We start from the raw sequence: 26,914 nt of genomic DNA, 5'->3' as shown, positions 1-26,914 counted from the left end.
TGTGATCTTTTTATTGGACTCAATGTTTCATGCTTTTAAATTGTGTTTTATAAGTAATAAACCCACGTCAGAGCTCCAATGTGATTCAGAAGATATAAAATTGTTATAAAAAATAAAAAACCTTGTAGTTGTGAAATTGGCGTTGTGTTTCGGTCTTTCTAGGTAAAAATTGAGAGTATAATAATATGACTGTTCGTTATATTTAAATATTTTAATTGAAATATATTAATTTGAAAATGTTTTGTGCAGTTTTAATAAAATAGAAACAAAATTAAAAAAATAAGTTTTAAAATTAGCCGCGTATTGTCCAAGCTGTCATTTCTTGTATCGTTCAGAAACAAGATGTCAAATGCGGTTGAAATTCTTAATTTTCTTGTCTACAATACGTGTGAGAGAGTTAGCGACATACAAAAGTTTCATAGTATGTCTCTTTCTTACCATATTAAACAGGTAGGAATATTCATTAGGCTGCATACGAGAAGTCAATGCATCATTGGAACACAACAAAGTTGTTTATTAAAAAAAATAATTTGTATTGATTTTCCGAGAGCTGTATCCCGGATTTTTCTAGCTGAAATACCTGGAATTTCTCACTAACACTACGGCTCCCGTACATATACATTAAGAACTATAGTTGCGGAGTGCATAAAGCAATATTAATTGCGCAGTTTGCCTCTACCTTGCACCGTTGTGGACGCTCATCAGTCCGTGAATAAAATTTACATTTTTAAGTGATTTTACGGTGTTTTTTATTAAAAATGAGTGCGTTAATGCAACAAGAGTCGATCGTGAAGGAGAGCCTCTTTCGATTTATCATGAATAACATCCCTACAGCGAATTTGACGCAAATTGATGACATCGTGCTCTCCTATGTGATCTCTATCCTTGAAGAGTCCTCTCAGGATTCGGTCTTCGATGTAGACGGTAAGAATTTTCCAGAAAGTCTTCCTAGATCTGCCGTCTATTTATATCTTTTATATTTTATGAAAAATATTAAAAACTTGCGTAATTAAGCGTTATTATAATAGTTGTGTAATATTATCCCCTAGCATTTACAAAAGAGCTATTGTTACCTAATAAAACAAGTTTCTTTTGAACAATGTGATGCTGCCAGGTGTGCTATTGTTTCTAGTTTCTTTACTAACAATAATAACGGTATATTTCTATAAAAACATGAATTTTCTACTGAAATCCTGCAAAAATAAAAAGCTTTATATATCAGAAATTACCACCTTTTAATTAAGAATAAAAATCAAAACGCGTTTCAAATGCCTGAAACATTGTTCTTATAACCATTTTCAATTGAAAAATTAGCAACTTGCATCATTTGTAACAATTTTTCATACTAAAAATCAAAGTGCATATTAAAAATGCAACAGGGTGTAGCCCTTGTGCATCTACGGCGCATGTCCTAAAAAGGGCGACGCAACCCCTGAGAAGCTGGAAGGGGGGAAGGTTCGTTCACCCCTATCACCTACAGGTCAACCTAGATAACCTAGACCATGAATTTACCTGAAAAACACAATAAAAGCTCTTAAAAGTAACAAAAATCCATCTCCTTACTATTCAAGATGCAATGTAAGACCTGAAACTAGGTAATAGACTTCAATAAACACTACAAAGTTTCGATTTTTAACTATATGTAGCAGAGATTGTATGTGTATATGCCAGTAGATCAATATCTGTTGACCTATAAATAGCAACAGCGAATGGAAATTTGTACCTATGTGTATATAGTAAGAGAAGGGGGAAGGATGCTGTATTGATTTTGTAATGTGTACATAGAATTGGATATCTGCATCTAGATTGTGATGCAGATATCCAATTATATGTGTACATGAGATGTGTATAAGGCCTTCAGCAGCTTTTGTTGTTCATATTGTATTATATTTTCAGTAAAGAAACCTTGTTTTTTATTTAATGATCTATTAGTAATGGTTAGTTGAGCAATCTTAACTAACTAATAGTTACATTTTAATATTAAATTCTTTGATTTGTGTTTAAAATTGTAGAGACAAAGACTGCTTACGGTTTGAGGGTTCAGATTTCTCTAACTTGTCCTTAAATTTGAGCCATAAAGCAGGATGTCTTAGTTTATAACAGTAACATTTTACGACTAGACACGAGGATTTTTTATCTGAAATTCGATCTGAATTTGATTTGACGCTAGCAAGATATCTAGCGAAAATAACATAAAAGTACATTAGATCATGGCAGGTGAAAATGCTTGCAAAGCTCCAAATCTAGAAAAAATACGCCGCCAGTTGAATTATTTCTAATTTCCACTCTATTTGTCCTAGACCTGACTATTTAGAAACCATTTTGGGCAGACCCATGCCCAGCAGCTAGGGCAAAAAGAGGGTTAAGAAACTATTCTCTTTAGGTACTTTTTAGGGGCAGTGCAGCAGTAAAAAAAATTAAACCCTCATAGTTATCTCAAGTGTCAAGCGGTGAAGCTCAATCAGGTTGTAACAGGGTGCATTGTGCGGGTGCTCCCAGTTTATGAACACTCGTCCAGTGCTTTGTAATTTTTTTTAGAATATCGAGTGACGGGACGAAGAATTCGTGCGCCTGATGGTAAACGACACGCCTGCCCAATGCCACTCAGAGCTTTAAATCGCAAAGATCTGACAGGCACTGCCACTGCGTCCGTCACCCTGAGACATAAGTCGACAAGTCCCATGTGCCTGTAATTTCGCCAACACCCTTACCCTTCAAAACCGGAACACAGTAATGCTGACATTACTGCTTGTCGGCAGAAATAGGTTAGGTGGCAGTACTACCCTGGACGAAATCTTTCACTAGGATCTCTACTGCTACTTCATCGGATACTCCGAGGTCACCTTGGTCGTCACGATTACCAGCAGGCTGTTGGCACATTATGGCGTTCATTCAGGGAATCTTGATCTCTGCATTTCGAGAGTCTCGATGTTTTTTTGTCATTTTCGAAATTTGAGACAGATGTTTTCAGTCTCGGGAACATTGAAACGGACAACACAGTACAGTGGAACTTAGTTATAATCAGTGAAGATTGAAGAACGTAGTAATAAAATCTGGACCCTCTCTATCTGAAATTACATTATACGCCCTTTGTTTCTTTCGAGCTCACTTTAAAATGAAAAAAACGTTCGTAAATATTTTTTTATTGTATAGCATGAGTTAATGAAGAAAAATCTCATATTTGTACTGCCTAAACATCTAGTTCATAAGTGTGGAAATAGTCTCATAGGTCTCGATTTCCTGGTATTTTCGAAACCATACTCTCGAGTCTCGACTGCTCCGGTATTTTCCAGACCACACCTCTCGAGTCTCGATTTTTTTTCGATACTGAAAACCCTAGTCGCGGTGCAGTGCAGAATAAAAGCCACTCATATGTGCTTCCGCCAATTGCCTTCCAAACAAACCGCATAAGGCGAAAAACAACCCGGCAGTGACATTAATATTTTGTCTTTCCAGCTCAATATTGCCAGATAAACTGCTTATTATCTACATTAAAAACGGCAATACGAACCGTAAAGATAGAATATTAATACCATCGGGGTGTTTTTCGGCTTATGCGGGTTAGCCGGCAAGAAAGATACAGAAGCGTCCAGAACGCAGTGTTATAATGGACGCACAATGCCGTGAAAGTTCTTTGTGTGTATTCGTTCCACTGGCTGCACATATAAAGAGACTGGTAGTGGACTTTAAATGTTACAATAGCTGCTTTTCACGTGTTATAATTTTGCCGACAACATTTAACAAATCATGGTAATAAGTGACACTGTGATACTCACATGTGCCTGTAGTTTTACTCACATTACTGCTTGACTTCAGAAATAGTTATGGTGGCAGTACTTTTGTGGACGCACTCTTTCACAAAGAACTCTACTGCTATTAGGTATTCTTCTGAAAACCTCTAAACCTACCGAAATATCATTCTCGCTTTCTTTGCCAACGACACTATACTGTACAACTCTCGGCGCTTAGTCCTGAGCTGGTTTCCGTCGGCTCTCCAATCCGCAACCACACACGTAGGTTAGGGGTTCTGAACTAGGGAGAAGACAATGGAGAATCGATCTCAATCTCAACCAGTCGTCTACAAAGTCGCACGCCTACTCCCTCCCTTTTCGACCACCAAATTTCTTGGTAAATAAATATTCCTTGATTAAACTCGGAGTTTCACTGGGCAGGAAACTCGTTCATACAATACGGTTAATGGTTACGGTGTCCGCGACCGCGCTTACCTTGTTGCTTCTCCTCAAAAAACAGAGCAAGCTCTTTAGGAATAAAATGACCCAACACAGCTTTCATCAGACCTACTATAACCTATGCTAGAGTTGTTTTCGCACAAGTAAACCCCGCGCATATTCATCGTTTGCAGGTAAAATAGATTCATGTTCAAAGCTACAGATGCTCCTTATTACTCACGCAACACCAACTTTCACTCTGCTCCTCAACACCTTATAGCCTTCTTGTGGTGGCCGACTGGCTGTTGCCAACTACATCTCCCGCGTACAGGTCGTTCTGGTAACTACTCAAAGTCACACTACACAGAATAGCTGTCCTTGCCGGCAAAAAAGAAAAACCCTAACCCCCGGTTCAACGCGTATTTGCGGCATATTCTCAGTCGATTCTCTCTTTCTGTTCTGTAATGATAGTTTCTAGTAGCGTCTTTAACCAAGATCAGTGCCTACCTGGGCGCCCTCAGACCTGCTACTAAGCTTACACAATTGGTTAAAAGCCTTCAACCCGGTCAATATTCTCAGTCGATTCTCTCTTTTAGCACGCCCTTCTAATGATAGTGTCTAGTAGCGTCTTTCACCAAGTTCAGTGCCTACCTGGGCGCCCTCAGACCCGCTACTAAGCTTACACTATTGGTTAATAGCCTTCAACTCGGTCTTTTGCCCAGTGGTGGCGTGACATTAGAATGTCAAACATATTTCACCAAAAAAATCTTGTAAAATGTCTAATGACAACAATACATAGAAATACCAAAGTGACTTGTTCTGAAACTTGTATGGTTTGTTCGAGTAAGGTCCTTATCATGTTTATCATTATCTATACCTGTCGCATTAAGCTGATTCGCCGTCGACACAGCCAATCAAGCGTCGTCGATGGGACCGTCCGGATGTCGACGCCGCCGATCAGCCGTTATCGACTGCGTACGGATGCGATCGGAAATTGGCAAGAAGCAGATTGGTTACCGACCTGTGTCGCGTTGCGTCGTACGAAACAATGCGAAACGCAAGTCTTTTAAGCTCTTATTCCCGTTCCGACCGTTTAATGTGATCGAATAAGTCTCCCTAATAAGCCTAGTTGCATCGAGTCTTGAAGCAAAAAATACTCGATTAAACAAGATTAGTAAAATAGTGTGAGCACCGTTCAGCGCTACGAGAGTTATTGTCCTCTTCTATCCCTCCCATTGTCTATGAGGGTGTACAGTGCTTCTCTTTTTTTAAGGTGTCGTATTCCAACACCATCCGCGAATCCGCGCGCTGTAAATTAATAGAATAAAATAAGAACAGGCGGAGAAAATTTGACACAGATCCGACGTCGATAAACGCCCGATGGCGACAGACGGCAGCGGACGGCGTGGCGTGTCGCTAAGCTGCTGGGCAGTTTGCAGATTTTGGGATAGTGGTGAATTTCATAATTATATGGGGCTTCAGTCGAAAACCAAAATTTAACACTTTTTTGTATAAAAAATAAGTGCGCATAAGACCTCCATCTCACCTGATAGAAAGTGACGATGAGGTCCTCGAGGATGTAGCATGCACACCTAAATAATGCCTATTCACTCTCCAAATTATAGCGTTTGGGAACAAGTCTGCAGGCAGGGAATTCCACTCCCTAGCCGCTTGCCAAACAAATGTGGAAGCGAAACGCTTCGGGCGAATCCGGGGAATATCCACAACATAAGGGTGGAACCCCAGCCCAGGTCTAGTCCCCCGATGATGGAAACGGGAAGGCGGAATGAAATTATGCAATTCCATCTCACATTCCGTATATCCTGTAGAATACCGATACGCTGGCAACTCTACGGCGGTGTTCAAGTCTCTGCAGCTTCGCCTCTACTAATTCCCGTTGTCTGTACCACTTAAGAAAATATCTCCATATAAAAATTATGTACAAAGATATTTTATTCTTAAATAATTAATACATCCTATCGTGGAACACATTAGCCAATTCTTTAGACAATATCCTTAGGTGTATCCATTGACTTACAATTATATGGACGTCGGGTCCGCGCTAAAAAGTGTCCGAACTTATAGGGCGTTAAAATCGTATACAGAGCGTCATTCACGCTTTAGTCTTCGTTTGTTTGATTGACAGCGAAGCAAGCAAAATTAGACAGTACTGCGATGATATTACAATTTAAATTCAACGTTTTAGCTTTTTCATATTCCTTTACATGTCACTACGTTTAAATAGATTGACTTGGGACATTTTTTTCGTGGTTTTTGTATTAGACCCGTCGTCCATTTATTTGTAAGTCAATGGGTGTATCGTATATTTTTTGAAAGACTGTTATTTAAAAGTAAATACCGAAACCATTTGATCTGGCTTTCAAAACAGTTTTTCCCATTTCTCCATTGACTCGCCTTTTTTTTTTAATAATAACAAGAAAATTTAACAATTACGATTAATTAATTGATTCACAAAAAATTATTAATACTTTAATGAAATTCTTAATAATAATTCATTATAGGAAATGAAACTATTTTTCCGGATTTAAATCGCGTATATTTGTTTTTTCAAACAAACCGACGTTTCGGGCCCTTTACAGGTCCCATGGTCACGGTTGACTGAGGTGGTACAGTCTTCAACCAGTTATGTCTAATATTAATGCAAACCACCCTATTTTTTCACTCACACACACAAGTATACGCGATTTAAAGCCGGAAAAATAGTTTCATTTCCTATGTGTAACAATCGCGAAAACCTAAGAACTCAATAATTCATTAAATAATAATAAGCTACACAAAAACAATAATAATAATAATAAATATAAATATAAACGTGTAGTGTTGTGCACTTCGCATGTTATCTGGCAGCCGGTTGTAGACCGCCGGTGCCATTACATGTATTAATTTGATGTAATATATCAATATTATTAATCATATGTAATAGTTTAAATTCAGAACTACGTACTTTATTGTTCTATTGTTTTGATTTCCGTGTGATCTATATAGAATTGTAAAACTATTTACTTGTTTTAATAACATTTACTTCATGTCAATAAACAGGTTGACAAAACCATAAACTAAATAAAGCGTGCTTATTTTAAATATGCTATTCCGATGGAGTAGTTATTTTGCGTTTTGACTCTTATAACCAAGAACCAGTATACTGAGTAGACAATATTTTTATTAGTGATGCAACAGACCTCTGCGTCATCTTCCGCAACTGCGTAATTTCAACACACTTTTTCACATCTGTTTCCGTTTTTGCTTTCGCGACTTTTATAACAGTATTTTTATCGGAAGTTTAAATAACGTTCGCGATGGATCAGGTGCGCGTGCGTGTATTGCTGTCGGGCGAGCGCATGCATTATGAAACACAAGCCCTGTTTAGAACTATTTGGTTGACATTTTTATAGTATTTACATCAACGCTTCCGCATCCGCTTCCGTTTCCGTTTCTGCTAAAATTTACTTTTGACATCTGTTTCCGTTATGACACTTCCGTTGCATCACTAATCCTTATGTTATTTAACCAAAATACAACACCAAATGTCTTTATTTCATAACTATACAAATTACAATTGAAATTGTCGTATTTTCGACATCTATTGCTCATCCATAAGGCAGATTCCGAAAAGAAGAAACTTTAGGTTGTTCTCCCACATGCCAAGATAATCAAAATTGAAGTCTATATTAGTAACCAATCTATCCGAACCTTTTTTCTCCACCCCACAGGGTTTATTGAGATGATGACAGGCTACGTCCCTGAGTTCGGACGCCTGGATGCCGGTCAGGTCAGCTCCTGGGTGTTCCAACTTGAAGAGGAGTTACGACGGGATAGTGAGGACTCCTCATCTAACCACGGTGAGTTTATTTATCGATTGAAATCGGCTTTGACATTGATTGTCATTGGTGCCTCGGCGGTAAGCGCTCTAGACTCGTAGGTTTTTTTAAATGATACCAAACACAGAACAATAAATACCGTAGAAGTGGTTAGTTAGCGTCTGAAATACCTATCAGAGACTCAGTCCAGAATGTGGAGAGATAAAACCGAATCCCATATTCCATCTGCGTGCATACCCCGCCCCCGCTTCCCGCACGCTCTGTAGATGACCCCGCACCGTGACAATCAGCAACGCTTTTATTTCTACCCTCATTATCGCCCCCCTTTACAAGTTGAAGGAAATAAATTGTTATCAAACAAAGCGAAGGCATTCGCAACCCGCGCACTAAATAGTTGCCGATGTAGTGTAACGTTCAGTAATAATTAGATAATCAGATTGGTGAACATTACTTGAAGGCCTACCTCCGTCCGTCCTTTTCGCTTTGTATGGTATGGTTGTGTCATTCTTTCGTGCAAATCCTCTAAAATCCTAGAAAAATGCCTTGTTGTGCTGTTTTGGAGTGCGAAAATGATAACCGCACCAAAAATATTATCCGTGGTGCTATTTCATATCATCGGCAAGTCTTATTTTAAATTTTCTCTTCATCGAAATAATTTTTTTGTTACAAGAAACAAAAGTAAAACTTATATTGAGAATTGCAATATGGTCGCTTTTTGTTTAGAGAACTAAATTAATAACTCCAATTCGTCGTCGTATTTAAGTCGAGTTATTGTTCGACAAATTTCGAACCAATTCGTGGTCCTTAATCATGAGATTCCGCGGCGGTGACTCGACGGAAACTGCGCGCCAAAGCCCTGGCAGCCCGATCAGAGAGAGACACAAATTGTACCATATGCCTGCAGTTTCATCTGCATCTTTAACCTCCAAAACCGAAACGCAGTAATTACACTAATGGCGGCAGTAATTCTATAAAAAACTTTTTCGCAGCGAGCTAGTAGCAGTAGAGCTCCTTGTAAAAGAGTTCGTCCAGAGAAGTATTGCCACCTTAGAAAGTATTACCTTCTGCCGCCAAGCAGTAGTGTCAGCATTACTGTGTTCCGATTTTGAAGGGTAAGGGTGCTGGTGAAATTACAGGCACATGGGACTTGTCAACTTACGTCACACGATGACGGGCACAGTGGCAGTGCCCCTCAGATCTTTGCGACTTAAAGCTCTTGAGTGTCACTGCAACGAACGGGGGAAGAAGGCTACAACTCCGGTACCTATCTGTAAAATACAGAGGGTACTTGTACGTGCGCCCGGGACGGCTCACCCGAGGCACTAGCCTCTTGAGAACCGGATGAAGTCAGTGACAAGGGTCTGTGACAACCCTGTACACTGGCTGATCTGGGGTCAGAACTTAGAAGATTCCTGTGCACGCACAGATTATAGTGCCCTGCTCATATACTCTAAGGGTCGGTAGGGTGGGTCACTATAATAAAAACTTATGTGGAAAGGAAGGAGATGCCAATGTACAAGGTTATCTGTAAACCATAATCTATATAAAGACATTATTTCATATAGAAAATATAATGTATATTTTCTTTATGAAAGAAGGATGACGACATACCGTGTATTTTGTGACCCAACATTTTTGGCGACGTGCATTAATGAGACCTATCAATACGTGTGATTCATTATCAAAGCATCAAAAAAGCAAATTGAGTACAGCCTGTAGAAGCTGGGGATTATAAACTTGATATAAGTCATGTTTATAACATTATCCTGTATTTCGCTTCAAATATTTGGTCGTAGTGGCAGAAAACAACAAGTTTAAAGACTCAGAATTGCCGATTTTTAGTCTTCACCTGTAGCTGTAGCTATTCGCTTGCTGCACCAGGCCAACGTGTGGAGTGTACACCAACTATATCTACCTTATTATCTAGTAATAAGTTAAAGTTAAATGACAATCCGTGCAGTGTCATTTCTGCCACCCGGGGCCAACTTTAAATTTGTAGCCAGTGACGGATTTGCAGTCGTAGCCGCCCTAGGCCCCAGACCATGTAGTTAGTACCAGCCGCCCCTTTCTCAGCGCTCATCATATACCGGTAGACTACATAATGAATTTACTTTGTTGCCAACTTTTATCGAAATCGATTCAGAAATTTACTATTTAATAATTTTAACATTTTTCTAGAACATTGATTTGATAGATCTCTGTTAGGGGCGCACGCCAGTAAAGCACTCAGCCGGCATGATTTTTTTCCGAATTCAACATTTATGGTCATTTTTCAGTGAACTTACACAAAATTAAATAAATTATACACATAAACCTTGCTCATTAATCACTCTGTCTATTGGTGGAAACCGCATGAGAATCCATTTAGTAGTTTTTGAGTTTATCGCGATCAGACAGGCAGACAGACGCGGTAGTGATAATATGTAGTGATGTAAAATTATTATACGTATATAACATATCTAAATTGTATACGTAAAATGTACGAAAGTGATCTAGGAAGATTATTGTTACACGATGCGGTGCAGCGCGGCCCGCCATAATGTGCGTGAGCCTTTAGAATATTTAGGTACTTTGAGTTATTTCTTGTCATCATCAGTGAATTTTTTGTCACGATTGACCACTCTAGGCTCGGGCCTACTGGGCCTTAGGGCAAATCCACCACTGTTTGTAGCCCTCTCTATTTTCACTATAACAAAAGTAGTTCGTTTGGACAGGCTCGGTTCGATTGTGGTTTTATGTTCGCCTGTCACCTGTGTGTATATCGTTTTCTCAAATAGTGGAATTTATTTTCTAATTTTAAGTAAATATAATAATAATTTTCACTGGTTATGTCTGGCCGCCGCCCGGGGCTATGGCCTCCTGTGCATCCCACACTCTACGCCACTGCATCCGCGGAAGCTACTGCACATCTGGATGTTATGTCTTGCAAAGTCAACATTACTTCGTGTTTCAGATGAATCTGCAGAGAGCGACAAGATCAGCCTCACTCTCCAGAACCTGAGTGAAATGTTGCCATCAATTACTAAGAACAACCGGTATGTTCAATTATAATGAATGAATGAATGGCCATACACATTGTGATTAATTATTTATTTCTTGAGCATTAACTGAATAACTTTCTATTTAAAGTTAACAAGGTCTTGGTGTTTTCACCTCGTCCATACCCGAACCCGTCCCGTCCAGAACCGAAACGCAGTAATTCTCACATTACTGTGTTGCTATTTTACATTTATACCGTTGTATATGTTGTGGCACATCATGTGATTTTGTTACTATAATCAATTTTATAAACAGTTCTCACTCCAACTCGGAGAGCTCGGAGGGCACTGAATCTACTCAACGGCGTTCTCTCCTCGAAGGAGACGAGTACTCCGAGCAATGCCGCGCTCTGCATGAGATGTTCCCCAATACAGCACCGATGGAGGTACGTTATTAATACTTTGTTTTTAATACTGTCATCAGCGATGTGCTGATGACAGTATTAAAAACAAAGTGTACACTTTTGTTTGATTATTTCTTTCTTTTTTTTTTGTATTTTTGCTCATGTTTTGTGGTAAATTCACTATGTTAGCATCACCACACTGATAGCTGACAACACACATTATGTAAAACTAAATGCCTAAGTTAAAAAAATTGCGAGTAAATAAAATGTCAAACGAACTCATAAGTAAACCAAACAAACTCACAAGTAAACAAAACAAACTCGTAAGTAAACTCTAAGGTGCATACAATTCAAAAAAACGTATCATACATAACTCACAACGGCCACCTTCAGGCATGACTTGTGTTTAACGAGTATAAAAATGTGCTTTTTTTTAGATCAAACACTGCGTGTCTATAGCTCATGGCGACATCGAGCGCGCGGCCGCTACGCTCCTCCACCGCCGCGAGCAAGGCCAAGCTCTGTCCGCCTCGGCTCTGACTGCTGCCAAAGCACAGCCGCTCTGCAATGACGACGAGCTGAAGAACCGGATTATTGCTCGGTAAGTGTTCAAACACAGCGCTTTTCACAGAGCATATCGAACAAATTTAAATCAAACAAACTCAAATATGAGCCAAAAGTATTCTTTAATAAGACAAATAATTAATTTAGCTGAACATATTCACTACTGACAAACCTTGCTGAACAAATCAAGACGTAAGTCAAACAAACTCGCAAGTAAACCAAATAAACTCTTAAGTAAATCAAACAAACTCGCAAGTAAGTCGAACAAACTTGTTAGTCGTACAAACAAAGTGTATTTTTCATTGCAGCTATTCGTATGTTGACAAGAACTCTGACATGAAGGAGCATAAGCCGCTCGCTCCAAAGATCGAACCGAAGAAACTGGTCCGCTACCGCGACAACAAGATTGTATCGCTCAAAGGTGAGCGGTACACTGAGGTAAGTAATTTAGCGTGAAAAAAATATTAGCTATTGTTTTATACATACAAACCATAAGAAGTTTTTTAAAAGACAAAACTTTACGTAAATATGAATTTTAATAGATTTATTTTAACGATTTTATTATTATTCAACTGGTTTTACTTTTCTATAATTATCATAAGAACAACTAGATTATCAGTGACGTAATTGATTGCTTCTTTACGCCACTGTTAGACATGGATTTAGGGCATCTCGTCCAGAAGTAGGTCTCAACAATTTGCGACACTAATTCGACTACGCACATTTGAGGTTTATTGTATTTGTGAAGATAAACAATAACCATTCTTGTGTCTCCGTCAATAGGTACCGAAGTCCGGAGTCGATGAGGAGAACTTAAAAAAGCCGAAGAAATCCCATTGCCCTTAACCATTAAATCCTTTTCAGTACGGTGAAAAAGCGGACGCGCGTCCCGCACCTTCCTCAATAGATGTTGTGTCTCCTCACGCACGCCCAAGAATTAGTATAATTACTTGCGTATTTATGACTTTAATGAGCGCTCTCACGACTTTCATGCGTCAGCTTTCAACTTGGAAATGTCAATTTTTGACTTACAGGTATGAAGTTATGACACGCAAATATGAACTTTCTAGTTATGAATTATCATGTAATATGAGCGCTCTTTTGACATATATTTGCGTATTAAACGCATTATTAACTAATAAGCGATTAAACTTAACAAACTACGAGTTTTCAATGTGTAAATTTAGTCAGACGTACAAATACGTCGTTTTGCTTTGTAGTTTAGGCGTAGTTTTAACTTATTTGGAAAATAAGAATGTAATTTTGAATTACAAAAGCGCAACGTCATATGTATTATCAAATAAATATCAGAACGACTTGCGTAAATTGTCGAGTTACTTGCGAGTTCGGTCGGGTGACTTGCGAGTTTGTTCAACTAACTTACAAGATCGTTCGACTGCGTTGAGCATATGTTCCGTCATGCGCAAATTGTGCCCTGCTGACTCGTTTGTGCGTGAAAATGACCGAAAATGTTCGACTAACTTGGAAATATGTCCGAATGACTTACAAGTTTGTTCGACCAACTTAAAAAAGTGTTCAACTAATTTGCGTAACTTGCGTTTATGTTCAATTTGTAAGCGCAAACTTTTGACTTGCCCTTGCAGCGCTTCGACTGCTATGGGCAATAATTTTAATCTTGGGCGTGCGGTACGTGTCCGTAGTGTAAATGTTAGTGTAGTAAACAATTCGCGTGATTTATACATTATTTTGAACGCGGCGTTCTTTTACCCGCTTTTTTCCGGTACTGATCATTTGAGACTTACAAAGTCACATTTTTTTAGTTTTAAGTTTAACTTAATTTGCTTATTTATTGTAATTATTAAGCTATACTGCAGTATTAATTCTATGGCATCTAGGGTAGGTACAAAATGTGTTCAGATACTAATGAATTTAGTGACGAAGTGCTTGGAATGTTGTGATGCCATAGGAGGTTTTTCCAGTTACTTAAAATTCATTAAAAGGATGTACCTCATATTTTTTTGTTGCACGTACTTTAAGATATCACATTTTGAAATCAGTAAAAATCAGAATCGTCGCATGATTTTCTTACGGTTTTATGACAAACTTATAATATTTAATTCTGACAATTTGAATGAGATCAGCTACAAATCTCGAAATTTCAATTTCTATGCACACAATTTTAATAGGTACTCCTACGCCTATGCACTTGGAAAGTTTTTAAATACTGCATTTAAAATATACTCATTTAACTTAAGTACAGAATTTAAAAACTTGAGTTCAACACTTAAGCAGAGTGTTTTAAGTAACTTAAACTGTTTAAGTGTCATATTCCATATAGTTTTAAGGTATGGACCTGTGATTTTTAATTGTTATACTTTGAATATAATTCCTATAAAGTTTTTATACTTATCTGTGATTCTGATGCCATATAATGTTTTAAAAGGCGAGTACGACTTTTTAAGTTTAGATATATTATTATTAGTTATAATAATTCACAATTTTATTTATTTTACTATTTTTAAGACACTGGATTTGTGATTTATATGATTTTAGTTCCTATAGGCAGTGTTAGTGGTTCTGATAAATGGAAAATACAGACTCAATTTGTATGGCGCTGCCTTTTGCTTATTCACTCTTCTACAGAATCTGCTCGACTACAATCCCCACAATTTTTGAATTTTTGACAATTTGTTCTATACTACTTGGTGATACGACAGAGTTTGCAATACTGTTTTCGGTTATCTACATCGAAGCCGTTTTTCAATGTAATTCTTACATTCCATAGACAGTGCACCCGGGGTCAGCGCTACTCTGGTTCTCCAAGCGCAGGAATTTTCTAGGTTGTGTAGCAAATTTATTTATAAATGGAACCACTAACACGATCTATTACTTTTTTAAAAATATACACCTTTTTCGAATAGACTGACGTGTCAATATTGATCTCATGCAATGAGGGAAGAAATCTTATTATTGTTTTAAACGAAATTGATTGCTCTAAAAGACAGCTAGCTAGGCTAGTCAATCATTTATTTTAGAAGCTCTTACCTTTGAGACCACAGATTTTTTAATAACGATAAAGTTTGTTCGAGTTATTATTGAGTTCGTTTTATTTTAGAATTGTTTGGGGTTACTTGAAAATTTGTTCGTGTTTACGAGTTTGTTCGACTTACTTAGTAAGTATTTAGAAATGACTGTTTTGGTAAAATCGTGAATATGGTCACTAGAGGTTTGAATTTAAGAATTGATAGAACTCCTCTATAACAACAACCTTTAGGGGTTCTCAGCAATGCAACGCGAAGAAATTTGCTGTGGTGTATTAATTTGTGTAGAACTCCGTTTATTTTAACAACATCCAAAATACATCTAGCATTTTCTCTAACATCTTGGTCAGGGTGACATAACTAAGTCATTTTGACATCAAAGGTAAGGGCTGTGACAAATAACAATGTATATGTAAATTAACCAAAACAAAAACCATTTTTTAAAAAGCCAAAACAATTGGTGCTGCTCTATTAATGAAATGCCAAAAAAAAAAACTAATTCGAGTATTTTTCTCCTTAAAAACGCACTATATTTTTGTCTCTTAACTTTGGCTTTAAATTACTGCTAATTTTGAAATGTAAGAGCAGTTTTTGAATCTCAAATACAGGGCCGTTTCGAGGAATAAATGAAATTTTAACAGCTAATTCAAGCTTGTTACAACGTTAAAAATATTAATAAAAAATTTATATCGTATTTATAAATAACGCCAAGTATACAAAGTTTATTTATTTAGGCCCATGTTAATCAACACCTTCGTATTAAAACGAACTTAATTGATACCATCTCAAGTGACCAACAACTTTTCAAGTTATTGGATAGAACTTAATAACAATCTTAACAAAGCTTAGTGAACTCTAACGAAAGTTGTGACAAATATCATCATCAACGCATTTTATACGTCCCAATGTTGGGCACGGGTCTCCTCTCAGATGAGGATTTAGGCCATAGTACACCACGCTGGCCCAATTCGGGTTTGGGAATTCACACTTATTTCGAAGGTTGTGAACCTTCGTTCATATGTGTTTCTTCACCGAAAAGGTCATGGTAAATTTCAAATTAAATTTCGTACAAAAAATTCGAACCCACGGCCTCTGTTTGAGAGGCGGTAGGTCAAATTTTTATGCTAGCACGGTCTTAAATTGTAACGAACAAATCTCAAATGATATACAATCTTTGATTAATCGGTATTCTACAATATATCTTGGAGATTGCGATGGAATTGCACGATTTACCGTCTTCCTCTTTCCACCATCGGGGTACTAGACGTAGGCTGGGGTTCCACCCGTATGTTGTGGATATTCTAAGGATTCGCATGAAACATTACGCTTCCACATTAACATGGCGAACGGGTATGGAGTGGAATTCCCTGCCTGCAGATTTATTCCCTGAACGATAACTTGGGCCCTTTAAAGACGAAAATGAATACTATTTTGAGTGTGCATGCTCCATCATCGTCACTTTCCGTCAAGTGAGGTGGAAGACAAAAGTGCAATTATTTTTCTATAAAAAAAAATTGCTCTCATAGATATTTGAAATGGATTTATTAATATGGACCTAGATACATTTCTTTGATAACAGTTAGACTGTTTTTTTTTAATTTTTTATTGAATTGATATTCAATTATTTTTTGTGAAATTACTCCACTGGTTTGTTATAATTATTTATACAAAGATCGAACACTCAGAAAAAATTCCTTCGATCCGGCCGGATTCGAACCGACGTCTTCTAGCTTACCGTGCCAGACGCTATACCAACTAAGCCACGGAACGAACCAGCGGACCTCACGAATTTTTCTATGTGGTTGCGTCGTGTCTTTGTATTTGTTTTTCAAAGACTTTAGTCGTAGCGCCATCTATGACAAATCCATGATAATATAATAAATTTATCTATCTTTGTATTAATAATTATAACAAACTAGTGGAGTAATATCACAAAAAATAATTGAATATCAATTCAATAAAAAAATAAAATACAGTGAATAGCGACATCTCTCGCGCGGACTGGTAGCTGTAAAGGTACTAACTAGGTGATAAATCTTTCATAGATTTCTCATAGATGGCGCTACGACTAAAAAGTCATTGAAAAACCAAATACAAAGACACGACGCAAGCACATAGAAAAATTCGTGAGGTCCACTGGTTCATTCCGTGGCTTAGTTGGTATAGCGTCTGGCACGGTAAGCTAGAAGACGTCGGTTCGAATCCGGCCGGATCGAAGGAATTTTTTCTGAGTGTTCGATCTTTGTATTAATAATTATAACAAGTTAGACTGTTACTTCTTCAAATGGCATTGACACCGGTACCAACATGCAAATGGAAGGAGACGTTTAGTAATTTTGGAATCATGAATGATATTATTGAACTTGATATTTTTAATCGTTGGTGTATCTCGATCCGACCCTGAATCTCATGTGTATGGCAGCTAATATTTGGTAATGTTGATCGATAAGTATGCCAAGAATCTTGCCAGTTTATTAATAAACTGGTACTTTTTTAAATTATATAATGTTACTTTTTAACTTGTGTATTTTTTAAGTAGAGTCTTGAAGAGTTAATTATGGACTTTTGGCTTTGAATTGAAATTTTATTATGAGGTTTGGTTTCAGTACCAACGCCATTTTAGTCTATTTAACAAGAAAAAAGACATTTATGGTTCATTTTCAATCGTCATTAACGAGCGCTTTTCTTTTTTTTTTTCATTTCAATAATCGAACAAAGAATATGTGGTGGTGTAGAAAACTAGAAAGTTTTGTGGGAGGTACCGGACTTGCTAATGGCGTCATCCGCCATAATTTTTATATTATTTTTACAAAACTACCGTACATAGCAATTTTTGAATCATCGATTATTTCGATGGGGCCATAAATTTAGAAAAAAAAAGTATATGTGGGTGTATGAACTGAGGTTGGTTCTTTTAAATGACATTTAAATTTTTTTTTAAGAGTGAAAGATAAAAAGGAACACATACCTTTATAACTACTCCTTTTTAACTTTTCAAAACTTTAAAACTCTTTAAAAATAAATAATTTCAAAAAATGGCTGACTCCCATACAAAACACAAGCTTTAATATTATACATGTTTTGTATAGAGCAACCTTAGAATAATAACTCATAGAAACCTAGTCCGCACACGCTAAGTGAGGCAAATTGAAGCGCGCCCAATGGGCCTACACGAGCGGGCGGGCCTTCAGTGCTCAAGGTCAACTTGCACCGCGAACAGCTCAAGAATTTTAGCTAAAAATGACGAAATGTGCGGTAAATTAGTGTAAAAATACGTCAGACAAACATAAAATAGATACTAACGTCACATTCCACAAGGAAGTAACGCGTTTCAACTTGTATTTTTATATAAATATTCACTAAAACCGAAAATTAACCTACTACTAAAACTAACCTACATGAATTAGATTTTTGCCTCACTTATGACAGTTCGTTTGATATGAAACTATCATTCTATGCGTTATTATTTTAAGAGAGCAACATTGAAAATCCTCGTACTGACGATTGAAAATGAGCCCTTACTGATATTTTAAATTAAGAAGAACGAATAATTTAAAAATCGAACAACATTACTGAAGCGTCGAAATCACAGATGAGTTAAAACAAAACGCCGCATTTATTTTCTATTCTTATTATTTAATCAATAATATTAATTTAATAATTTGTATTATTAATGGGACGTATTAATTTTTTATTGTTAAATATCACGCATATCGCGAACTACCTACAAAATAAATATTGTTACGTATCCCTGTATACATTTGTTTTATTCCATAAACCATTTCAAAGGATATAAATCATTGACTTACTTATATGGACGTCAGGTCCGCGCTAAAAAGTGTCCGCACTTGTAAGGCGCTAAAATCGTATACAGAGCGCCAAACTCCGCTTTAGTCTTCATTTGTTCGACTGACAGCGCGATACTGCGATGATATTACAATTTTTAATTTCGAATAGGTTCGCTTGGGACATTTTTTTCGTGGTTTTTGTATTAGACCCGTCGTCCATTTATTTGTAAGTCAATGATATAAATATAAATTTTAGAAGCTTATAGCATTCATGAGATAGCAGTCACCTGTTCCCGCCTATATATCCATCTCTTTCTACCCTATATCGTCATCTTTTTCTTGCTTTTCCTACCACCACCGCTAAGTGCGGTGGCGAGTGGTGGATAGAAGAGGCACCATTTTGATTCTCATTGTGTCGAATGTGTATGCACCAGGCAGAAATTATCTATAAGCTTCGAATAAGGTAAGTAAATTAATATGCGTTTTATTGGTAGATAAAACCTTTCTATTAATTTGACTTGACCGTTATTCGAAGCTTATAGCCTTATAGCATACGTGAGACGTGTCTGTTATCGCCTGGTAGTAGGAAAAAGATTAACGGTGAGGACGCCAATGTGTAGTAGATATTAAGTAGGTACTGTAGTTTGGGGCGGAGCTTAGAATGCGTAGCGAGAGGTACAGAGGTAGACAATAATTCTGATTCCCTTTTCGCGTAGGTTCTGTGCGATCCAGTGTGTAAGACTCGCAAATACTTTGGGGGCAGAGCTTAGTCCAAATGGGAGACAGGTCATCTCCAGCAGTTCGCCTTTGTAAATTAGTCTTAAAAACCTTCTGTGGCTGTGGCTTATTTTGAGATGAAAGTAAGCCTGTGACAGATCGATTTTGCATAACCAATCGTTTTCCTGAAGGAAGTCCGATATTCGACAAGCGTTTATAAGACGGAACCTTTCGGCTAGCACATACTGGTATACGCAGAACCATCGCTCTTGGGAACCAGAAACATGGTTGACAGAAAACTGGAAGATATTGGAGCCAGCTTTAGGACACCCTGACGTATCATTTCGTTTATTATGAAAGTCATTTCTGGCGATTCTAAAGTACGATAATCGGGCTTCCTGAGACTTGGGTAAATGAGAGGGGGTTTTAGTTGAAACGGTACGCCCCCATCATATTCCACTGATCGTAAAACTGTACAAGGTGCCACGAACGAGTTTGACTTAATATTTGCGCCTCTTATTGCCTCTGTATTTTGAGGAAAATGAGGCTCGCTTACGATTGCCTTCATATTATCCTTGGGGCCTTTGTCGGGGGCGGGACTGTCGTCAGTAAGTCTTATTTCAGTTAATCGTTCGTCATAGTGCAGCTACTGACTGCGAGATGGCAGCATGTTGAATAAAATTTCAATTTAAAATCAAAACGTCGTAACTTACAATAATATTAAGGTATAGAACTTTCAACGATATAGCGACTGGGTAAAGTTTAAATTATAATAACAATCCAGAATTGTTACATCTTTTTAATTAGAAACTATAACCAATCATTACCAATATTTTATAGTATTTATCGTTTTGTTCGTGTGCGTTTCCGGCATCGGTTCCGGTGGTAATCGAGGCTTATAGCACTTCCATTTATTTTCCCGTGGATATTATATAACTGGGCGGGTAGAATGACTGGAGAAGTTTCGAGGAGTGGATGATTGGAGTGTGCATTTAGCGAGACGAGTTGAGAGCTGCGGGGGGTGCTTTTTGTTTGTTCTTTTTATTTCTTTTCATAAACTGTTTAAATATGCATTTTTAAGCTCAATTTACATTGCGGCGGAACGGAATAGAAAATCAATTTCGCCTCGCTGCGTAAGGCGCGCGCTGTCGCTGGAGGATATATTGATCCTCGTGCTCCTACCAGTAAGAGCATCCAGTAGGAGCACGAAGAAACTATCAATGCTCGAGCATTCCAGCGACTGCGCAATGAGGCTGTAGTATTTCGTCGTTTGACGTCATACTGCAAATGCGTTCGCGCTACTTCCGACGGATTGGCCAGGCAAAGCCGACGGCAGCTGCGTAATTCTCGTAAATGCGCGAGCATTCTCGAACATGGGCGAGAATTCAGTTCATTACGCTATTACAATGCTGTAATAAAAACTCGCTTCCATTCCGTTCTGCCGCAATAGAAATTGAGCCTAAAGTTTTTTCCTTCGCACGATCCCAGACTTTTCCCTTCGGGGTCGTGCTCCTACTAAATACTCCGTAGTCATTGTGTATGACTCTTATGAGCAACTGTACCTACCAATGAATTTATTTGAATCTCAATAGCCTGGTAGAAGTGTACATTCAGTAAATAGCCGTGGATGTCAATTAGAGTCAGTTTTTTTTTCATGTAAATTAATTATTCTTCAAATATTTTGATCATGAGCTAAATTTGTTTTCTGAACTCTGACAAATACTGGGTGTCAATAGATGGCATTGTGTACCTATTAAACTAATTTATAAACTAACGCTTCCTAATATGGGTAGATGGCGCTAACCCTAAACAAAATTACAATAGCCGGCACTACCTTTAAAAAAATCTGTGCAATAAGCGGCATCTAGTTCATTTGTGTTATCAGAAAGAGAGCTCATAAATTACAGCTCGTCAATGTAGAACAAATAAAAATTTGTTACAAAAATACCGCGAAATCGCGACATCTGGTGTGCCAATAGATACTAAATTTAACTGCCTCTGTGGCCGAACGATTACCATGCCAAACTGCCACGCAGTCCCAGGTTCGATTCCCGGGCCGGGAGAAATATCTGTATGGCCTACTTGGGTGTAATTTGTGGTTGTTTATTGTGTGTTCATGACATCCGCAAGTTTCCCTAGTGCGCCCTAATCCCTATCTACGCCCGCACAGTGGGCCCAAATTGATAATTCTTGGACATAGGAATAACTTGTGGAGTATCGAGCTAATTTTTTTTTATATGATAGGAAATAACATTCCTAACAACTTTTATTCTTGTATAATTTCTTGAAAAGTTGATAGTTTCAGAGAAAAAAATATTTTTTTTTTGTATGGAGAAATGTACATTTTATTTTTTATCTCTTATGGTAGGAAAATGTCATGTGTGTGGTGTATTTACAGTATAGGTCCAATTATTCTCTATCAGGAAAAAAATAATCCATCTGTACGTGCTGCTTTACGAGTAAAAAGGTGTCAAATTATAGATTTGTTATATATTTTTTAACACAATATATTAGTTTCTACTTAACTTTCATGTTATTGTTATAATACTCTCTAAATTACACTAAAATTAATTTTTCTTTAGTCGAAGCTCACGTATTTTGTTAAAAAGTACATAAAAGTGTTAGCAATTTTGCCGCACCATTACTTACAATGCCGCAAGTACATGCAGACGCGGATTATTTTTTTTTTACATAAAAAATGATTGGAACTATACTGTAAGTAACCCACGCAGATTACATTTTTGATACCTTGAGACAAAAGATAAAATGTACATTTTTCCACACAGAAAAATATTTTTTTTTTTTCTCCGAAACTCAACTTTTCAAGAAATTATACAACAATAAAAATTGTTAGGAAAATTTAGCTCGATACTTCACAAGTTATTCCTATGTCCAAGAATTATCAATGTGGGCCCACTGTGCGCCGTCTCGTATCGAATTTAGCAGTCCTCTTGGGTCGTTGGTCCGTGGTTATGATAAGTAGAGCAGAATTATTATGCATAGGCGTCACTTACCACCAGACCCACGGCTTGTTCGTCCGGTCACTTGATATCATAAAACGACGTACTTTTCAAAAGAAATAAGGTAACTTGGAAATAAATAAAACAAACACTTATATAAATATTTACACATTTATCTCAGTTAGTCTCGTGTCCCGAGAACAATTTGTATTTATTTACAATCATACTGCCATATTTGAATTACATACCTACTATAATTCTATGAAAATGCAGTAAGACTGGTCTGTTAAATACATATGTAAATGTACAAATGTTTAAGTGGGGTGCCACTTCGTCAGCACGCTTGATTCTGGAACGTGCTGCTGAGAGTACGTGGTATTGAAGCGTGCTATTGCACGAGTGGTATACACTGATTACACTTTTGTAGTACCACAATCTTGGTACTGCTTTCCCTTCAAATACAGCAACATGAATGATATATTTTTTGGACCATGAAACGAAAATATATACAATCAGTCGATAGAACTTCCACTATGCTCTCTGGTATCTTTACTTAAAAGTTTACAAAATTAAAAATATACTATTTTGGAATTACACACACTTATGTCAATCAATTAGAGATTTTGACTATGAGTAACAGCTTTTTAGATCTCGATTATGTAATGTGATAGATGTCGCTAGTGTCTATGCAGTTATACAAACTACACTGCACAAATAACAACACAACGCATATTACAAATATTTAGATCGACTTGTACCACGTTGAAAAACAATCTGTACGTGTTAAAAGATTTCAAATGCACTGATACAATGGTTCTGCAAGGGATGCTGGGTAGTTTTCATTACTGATATTTAGGTCGATCTCATAATGGTATACCATGTTAAAAAATATTACTAACATGAAAAAAAATATATATATATCAAATTCACTGCTCGTTACTATAGTTCCTAATAAAACTGGATACACACTATTGACAACCACGCGGTACATCTAATTTGGTCGCACTGTACCATGTCAAAAACATCAAGTTAGTCAAGTTATATCCATGGTGTCACTAACCGAGACATTTGTGTATGCACATTCCTTAAAAATATGCTTAGTACGTGAAGCCTTCAAATGCATTCACGGAGTAAGCTTTGAAGAATGCAAACCACAAAATTGAAATTAAAACGACAAAACCAAAATCTTGAATCGCAGAATGCATTAAGGGCACGTGTCTAAATTAAGTTTCATTGGATAATAAACCTTTCGCTTTCACAAAAACTGCATATAACATAGAAAAAAAAACCATTTTTTTTAGATTATAGTTCTATGTATATACAAAACATTATTTGTGAAATGCTAATAACCTCGCAGCTTTTGTTCCATGACTTAATTCAACAGATTTTATTTGCGTATAAAAATTAAAATGTTCTAAACAGTGATAACCCTTTGCGGTAAACTACCAAATATAGGTCTAAAAAGTGGCAGGTAGTACAAAAAAACTTTTTTTTTTAATTGAATTTTTATTGAATTGATATTCAATTATTTTTTGTGAAATTACTCCACTAGTGTGTTATAATTATTAATACAAAGATCGAACACTCAGAAAAAACACTCAGAAAAAATTCCTTCGATCCGGTCGGATTCGAACCGACGTCTTCTTGCATACCGTGGCAGACGCTATACCAACTAAGCCACGGAACGAACCAACGGACCTCACGAATTTTTCTATGTGCTTGCGTCGTGTCTTTGTACTTGGTTTTTCAACGACTTTTTTAGTCGTAGCGCCATCTATGAGAAATCTTTGACAGTTTTATCACCCAGTTAGTACCTTTACAGCTACCAGTCCTGGCGAGAGATGTCCCTATTCACTGTATTAATTAAATTTTTATTGAATCGATATTCAATTGTTGGATATCAATTTGGTTGGTTCGTTCCGTAGCTTAGTTGGTATAGCGTCTGGCACGGTAAGCAAGAAGACGTCGGTTCGAATCCGACCGGATCGAAGGAAGTGTTTTTTCTGAGTGTTCGATCTTTGTATTAATAATTATAACAAACTTTTTTTTTGTAAATTTAGGGTTTTGTAAAAAGTAATGGAATAAAAGTTATAATTTAAGATTAAAAAAAAAATCTTTTAGGTATCACTAGTGGCGACGAATGCCAAAAGTCAGAACAAAGAGTTATTGTTTATGATGTTAGTAATATAGTCACGATAGGTTGTTCGTATTTTTCAAATAGCCCAACGAATGTATGAGTGTGACGGATAAAACCGTAGTTATTTACTTCCTTTCATTTGTTTATTGTTTTTTTTACGTAATGAACAATTAGCATAAGTTCGTTTGTATATATTTAATTATTTGTTGTATGCAAGGCAATCATAGACTTTAGAAAATTCTCCATTACAATGGACCTGAACCCTTTTTGCATTTAGCATTTCAATTATGAACATTTTTGGGGTCAACACTCTTTACGTTACTATAAGAAATCTAATTGGATACAGTCAGCGCTTATATGATGTCAGCACTCAAGACTTACTAATAATATGTGAACATTGACTAAAGTTATGTAAGTTTAAAGGTCAACAGCACACTGTGTTTTACAGTGTGGATCACCTTATCGTAGACGGCATAGAGGTGAATTTAAATGTTAAGAGCATAAGGCGACATGTCGCATATCCATATCTTCTTTTGTATAGTTAACCATTATTTCTTCTAGATTCGATCTCAACGTTGGATCGTACTTGTCACCGCGCTTCAATGCTGCTTTTATACTAAACGTGTGCAAGAAAATATGCTGAAACTCTTTATAAAACAGATATTTACTACGGATGCAGTGCTAAAGCGCGCTGACAAGTGGGGTCCAGTCCTTATCCTCACATATCGGATAACGTCTTCTACGATCAAGAGAGGACATAAGCTGAACCTTATACTAAAGTAAAATAGATTTCTCATAGTGACAAATAATAAAAACTATTCATATTACAAAGTTATTTTTTGGCATATCTATAGTACAAAATGTACAATTAAAGGCAAAACCCCAATTACAAGCAAAGCACGATTAAGCACAAATTCGACCAAGTCAATGTCTCACAGCACAGTACAAGCGTGGACAAATCTACCAAAAATAATATTGTGCGCACATTAGCTCGACCGTAAAAATTTAAAATACAGAGCCAGTGCGCTGAAAGCATGACATTCTGAATGTCACTGGAGCAAAATTACGTGATATCAGCCGCGTTTTTATTCCACATAGACATATCGCGACGACACGTGTACGTTGTTATAACTTGTATAACAAGTTTTTGAAACAAGCTTTCTCTGCTGGTGCGTCATGCTCACGCGTGCTGCTAACTGGGGTGTCACCCTAACAAATCAAGCGTATTAATTTTGACAGTTGTTAACTGTCCATCCTTAAAAGTAAATTGAATTTTCTTGTACAAGTTGGACTTTGAAAACGTGGTTTATGTTATGTGGTTTTTTTAATGATACAAAATGGCTACCGGTCTATAATCCTACTACATCTCGGTAATGTCTTTGTAATTTTCAATAGGTTTCATCTATTACTTTCAACCTTCAGATAATGAGAATTTTTTGATAAATCTACAATTGAAAACATAAAGAGATGAAGTTACTTTCTTTAGTCATTCCATCATGGCCGAGGGCATAGCCATAAATGTTCTATATATACCTTGCTATAGCCGGTTGCATACCTCACAACCGAGCACAATTCGAATGGATTTTTTTTAAATGTACAACATCTAGCTAAAGCGCAGCCCACATGAACGAAGCCAAACTAACTTAGCTCACGTAGCCGGGGCATCTTTTCATACTTCGGTTCACACCGCGAACTAAGCTAATCGAGCTAACTAAACTCAGCTATTCGCCATTCTACCGCCCTTCACCCCCGCACGTGTCCACAGTCACTACTTACTACGTATTTTCTTAGCCTACCTTTGCATGCAACTACGTGAGCTAAGTTACCTTAGCTTCGTTCGCGATGTAGCCTGCGTTTAACTCTTTAACCTCAAGCTTGTTAAATAAAGTGCAAGACAATTCCAACAATCTGGGCCCCATGTACATTTGGTATTCTGCTTAAAGTTAAGAATACTGGCTAGACATCGAGCTACTATTCAACTGCCATTGCAGTTTTTAATATTCTGCTTTTTAATGGCGAGTTGATGGCACGTCATGGCGTAGTCTACTAATTATGTGATATTTAAAAAACATTTAATTTAAAGACGAAATTGTTGATTAAACAAGATAAAATTTAAGATATACATCGTAATTTCCGTGATAGTTTTATTAGGGCAGCAGTAATAGTCAGGAAATTGAGAGTCAACCATTGCAACTACATTTTAGTAAAACAAATCGACTGTGAACTGGCAATCGGTACTATCGCAATTTTGACAACTTTACAGGTGAAGAAAAAAATTGTTTGCGTCATTTATATAGTATCTGCCCCGTATTAAATTGGATATCTAAATTAGATCTGATTGAGACAGCCAATAGCG

General features: G+C 37.0%; 1 protein-coding gene across 1 annotated transcript; it reads left to right on the top strand.

Moving 5' to 3' along the window:
- The first annotated feature begins 558 nt into the window (after nt 1-558).
- LOC113232222 (CUE domain-containing protein 2) lies at nt 559-13,044 on the top strand. The gene is made up of 7 exons (XM_026466877.1): nt 559-924; nt 7,901-8,029; nt 10,962-11,043; nt 11,303-11,432; nt 11,828-11,991; nt 12,263-12,392; nt 12,738-13,044. The coding sequence occupies exons 1-7, from the start codon at nt 759-761 to the stop codon at nt 12,798-12,800; spliced, it is 864 nt and encodes a 287-aa protein (XP_026322662.1). The 5' UTR covers nt 559-758; the 3' UTR covers nt 12,801-13,044.
- Nucleotides 13,045-26,914: the final 13,870 nt, after the last annotated feature.

Source organism: Hyposmocoma kahamanoa, unplaced genomic scaffold (assembly GCF_003589595.1).
Source record: "Hyposmocoma kahamanoa isolate Upper Pololo Valley unplaced genomic scaffold, ASM358959v1 67, whole genome shotgun sequence".
NCBI lineage: Eukaryota > Metazoa > Arthropoda > Insecta > Lepidoptera > Cosmopterigidae > Hyposmocoma > Hyposmocoma kahamanoa.
The sequence above is the reverse complement of the archived record's forward strand: the minus strand, read 5'-3'. Positions and strand labels throughout refer to the sequence as shown.

Bases quoted from the DNA above. Each gene is read 5' to 3' on its own strand.
- LOC113232222 (XM_026466877.1), top strand. From the start codon at position 759: ATGAGTGCGTTAATGCAACAAGAGTCGATCGTGAAGGAGAGCCTCTTT. The intron at 8,030-10,961 runs GTGAGTTTATTT...TTCGTGTTTCAG, and splicing joins GGACTCCTCATCTAACCACG to ATGAATCTGCAGAGAGCGAC. The intron at 11,992-12,262 runs GTAAGTGTTCAA...TTTTCATTGCAG, and splicing joins AAGAACCGGATTATTGCTCG to CTATTCGTATGTTGACAAGA.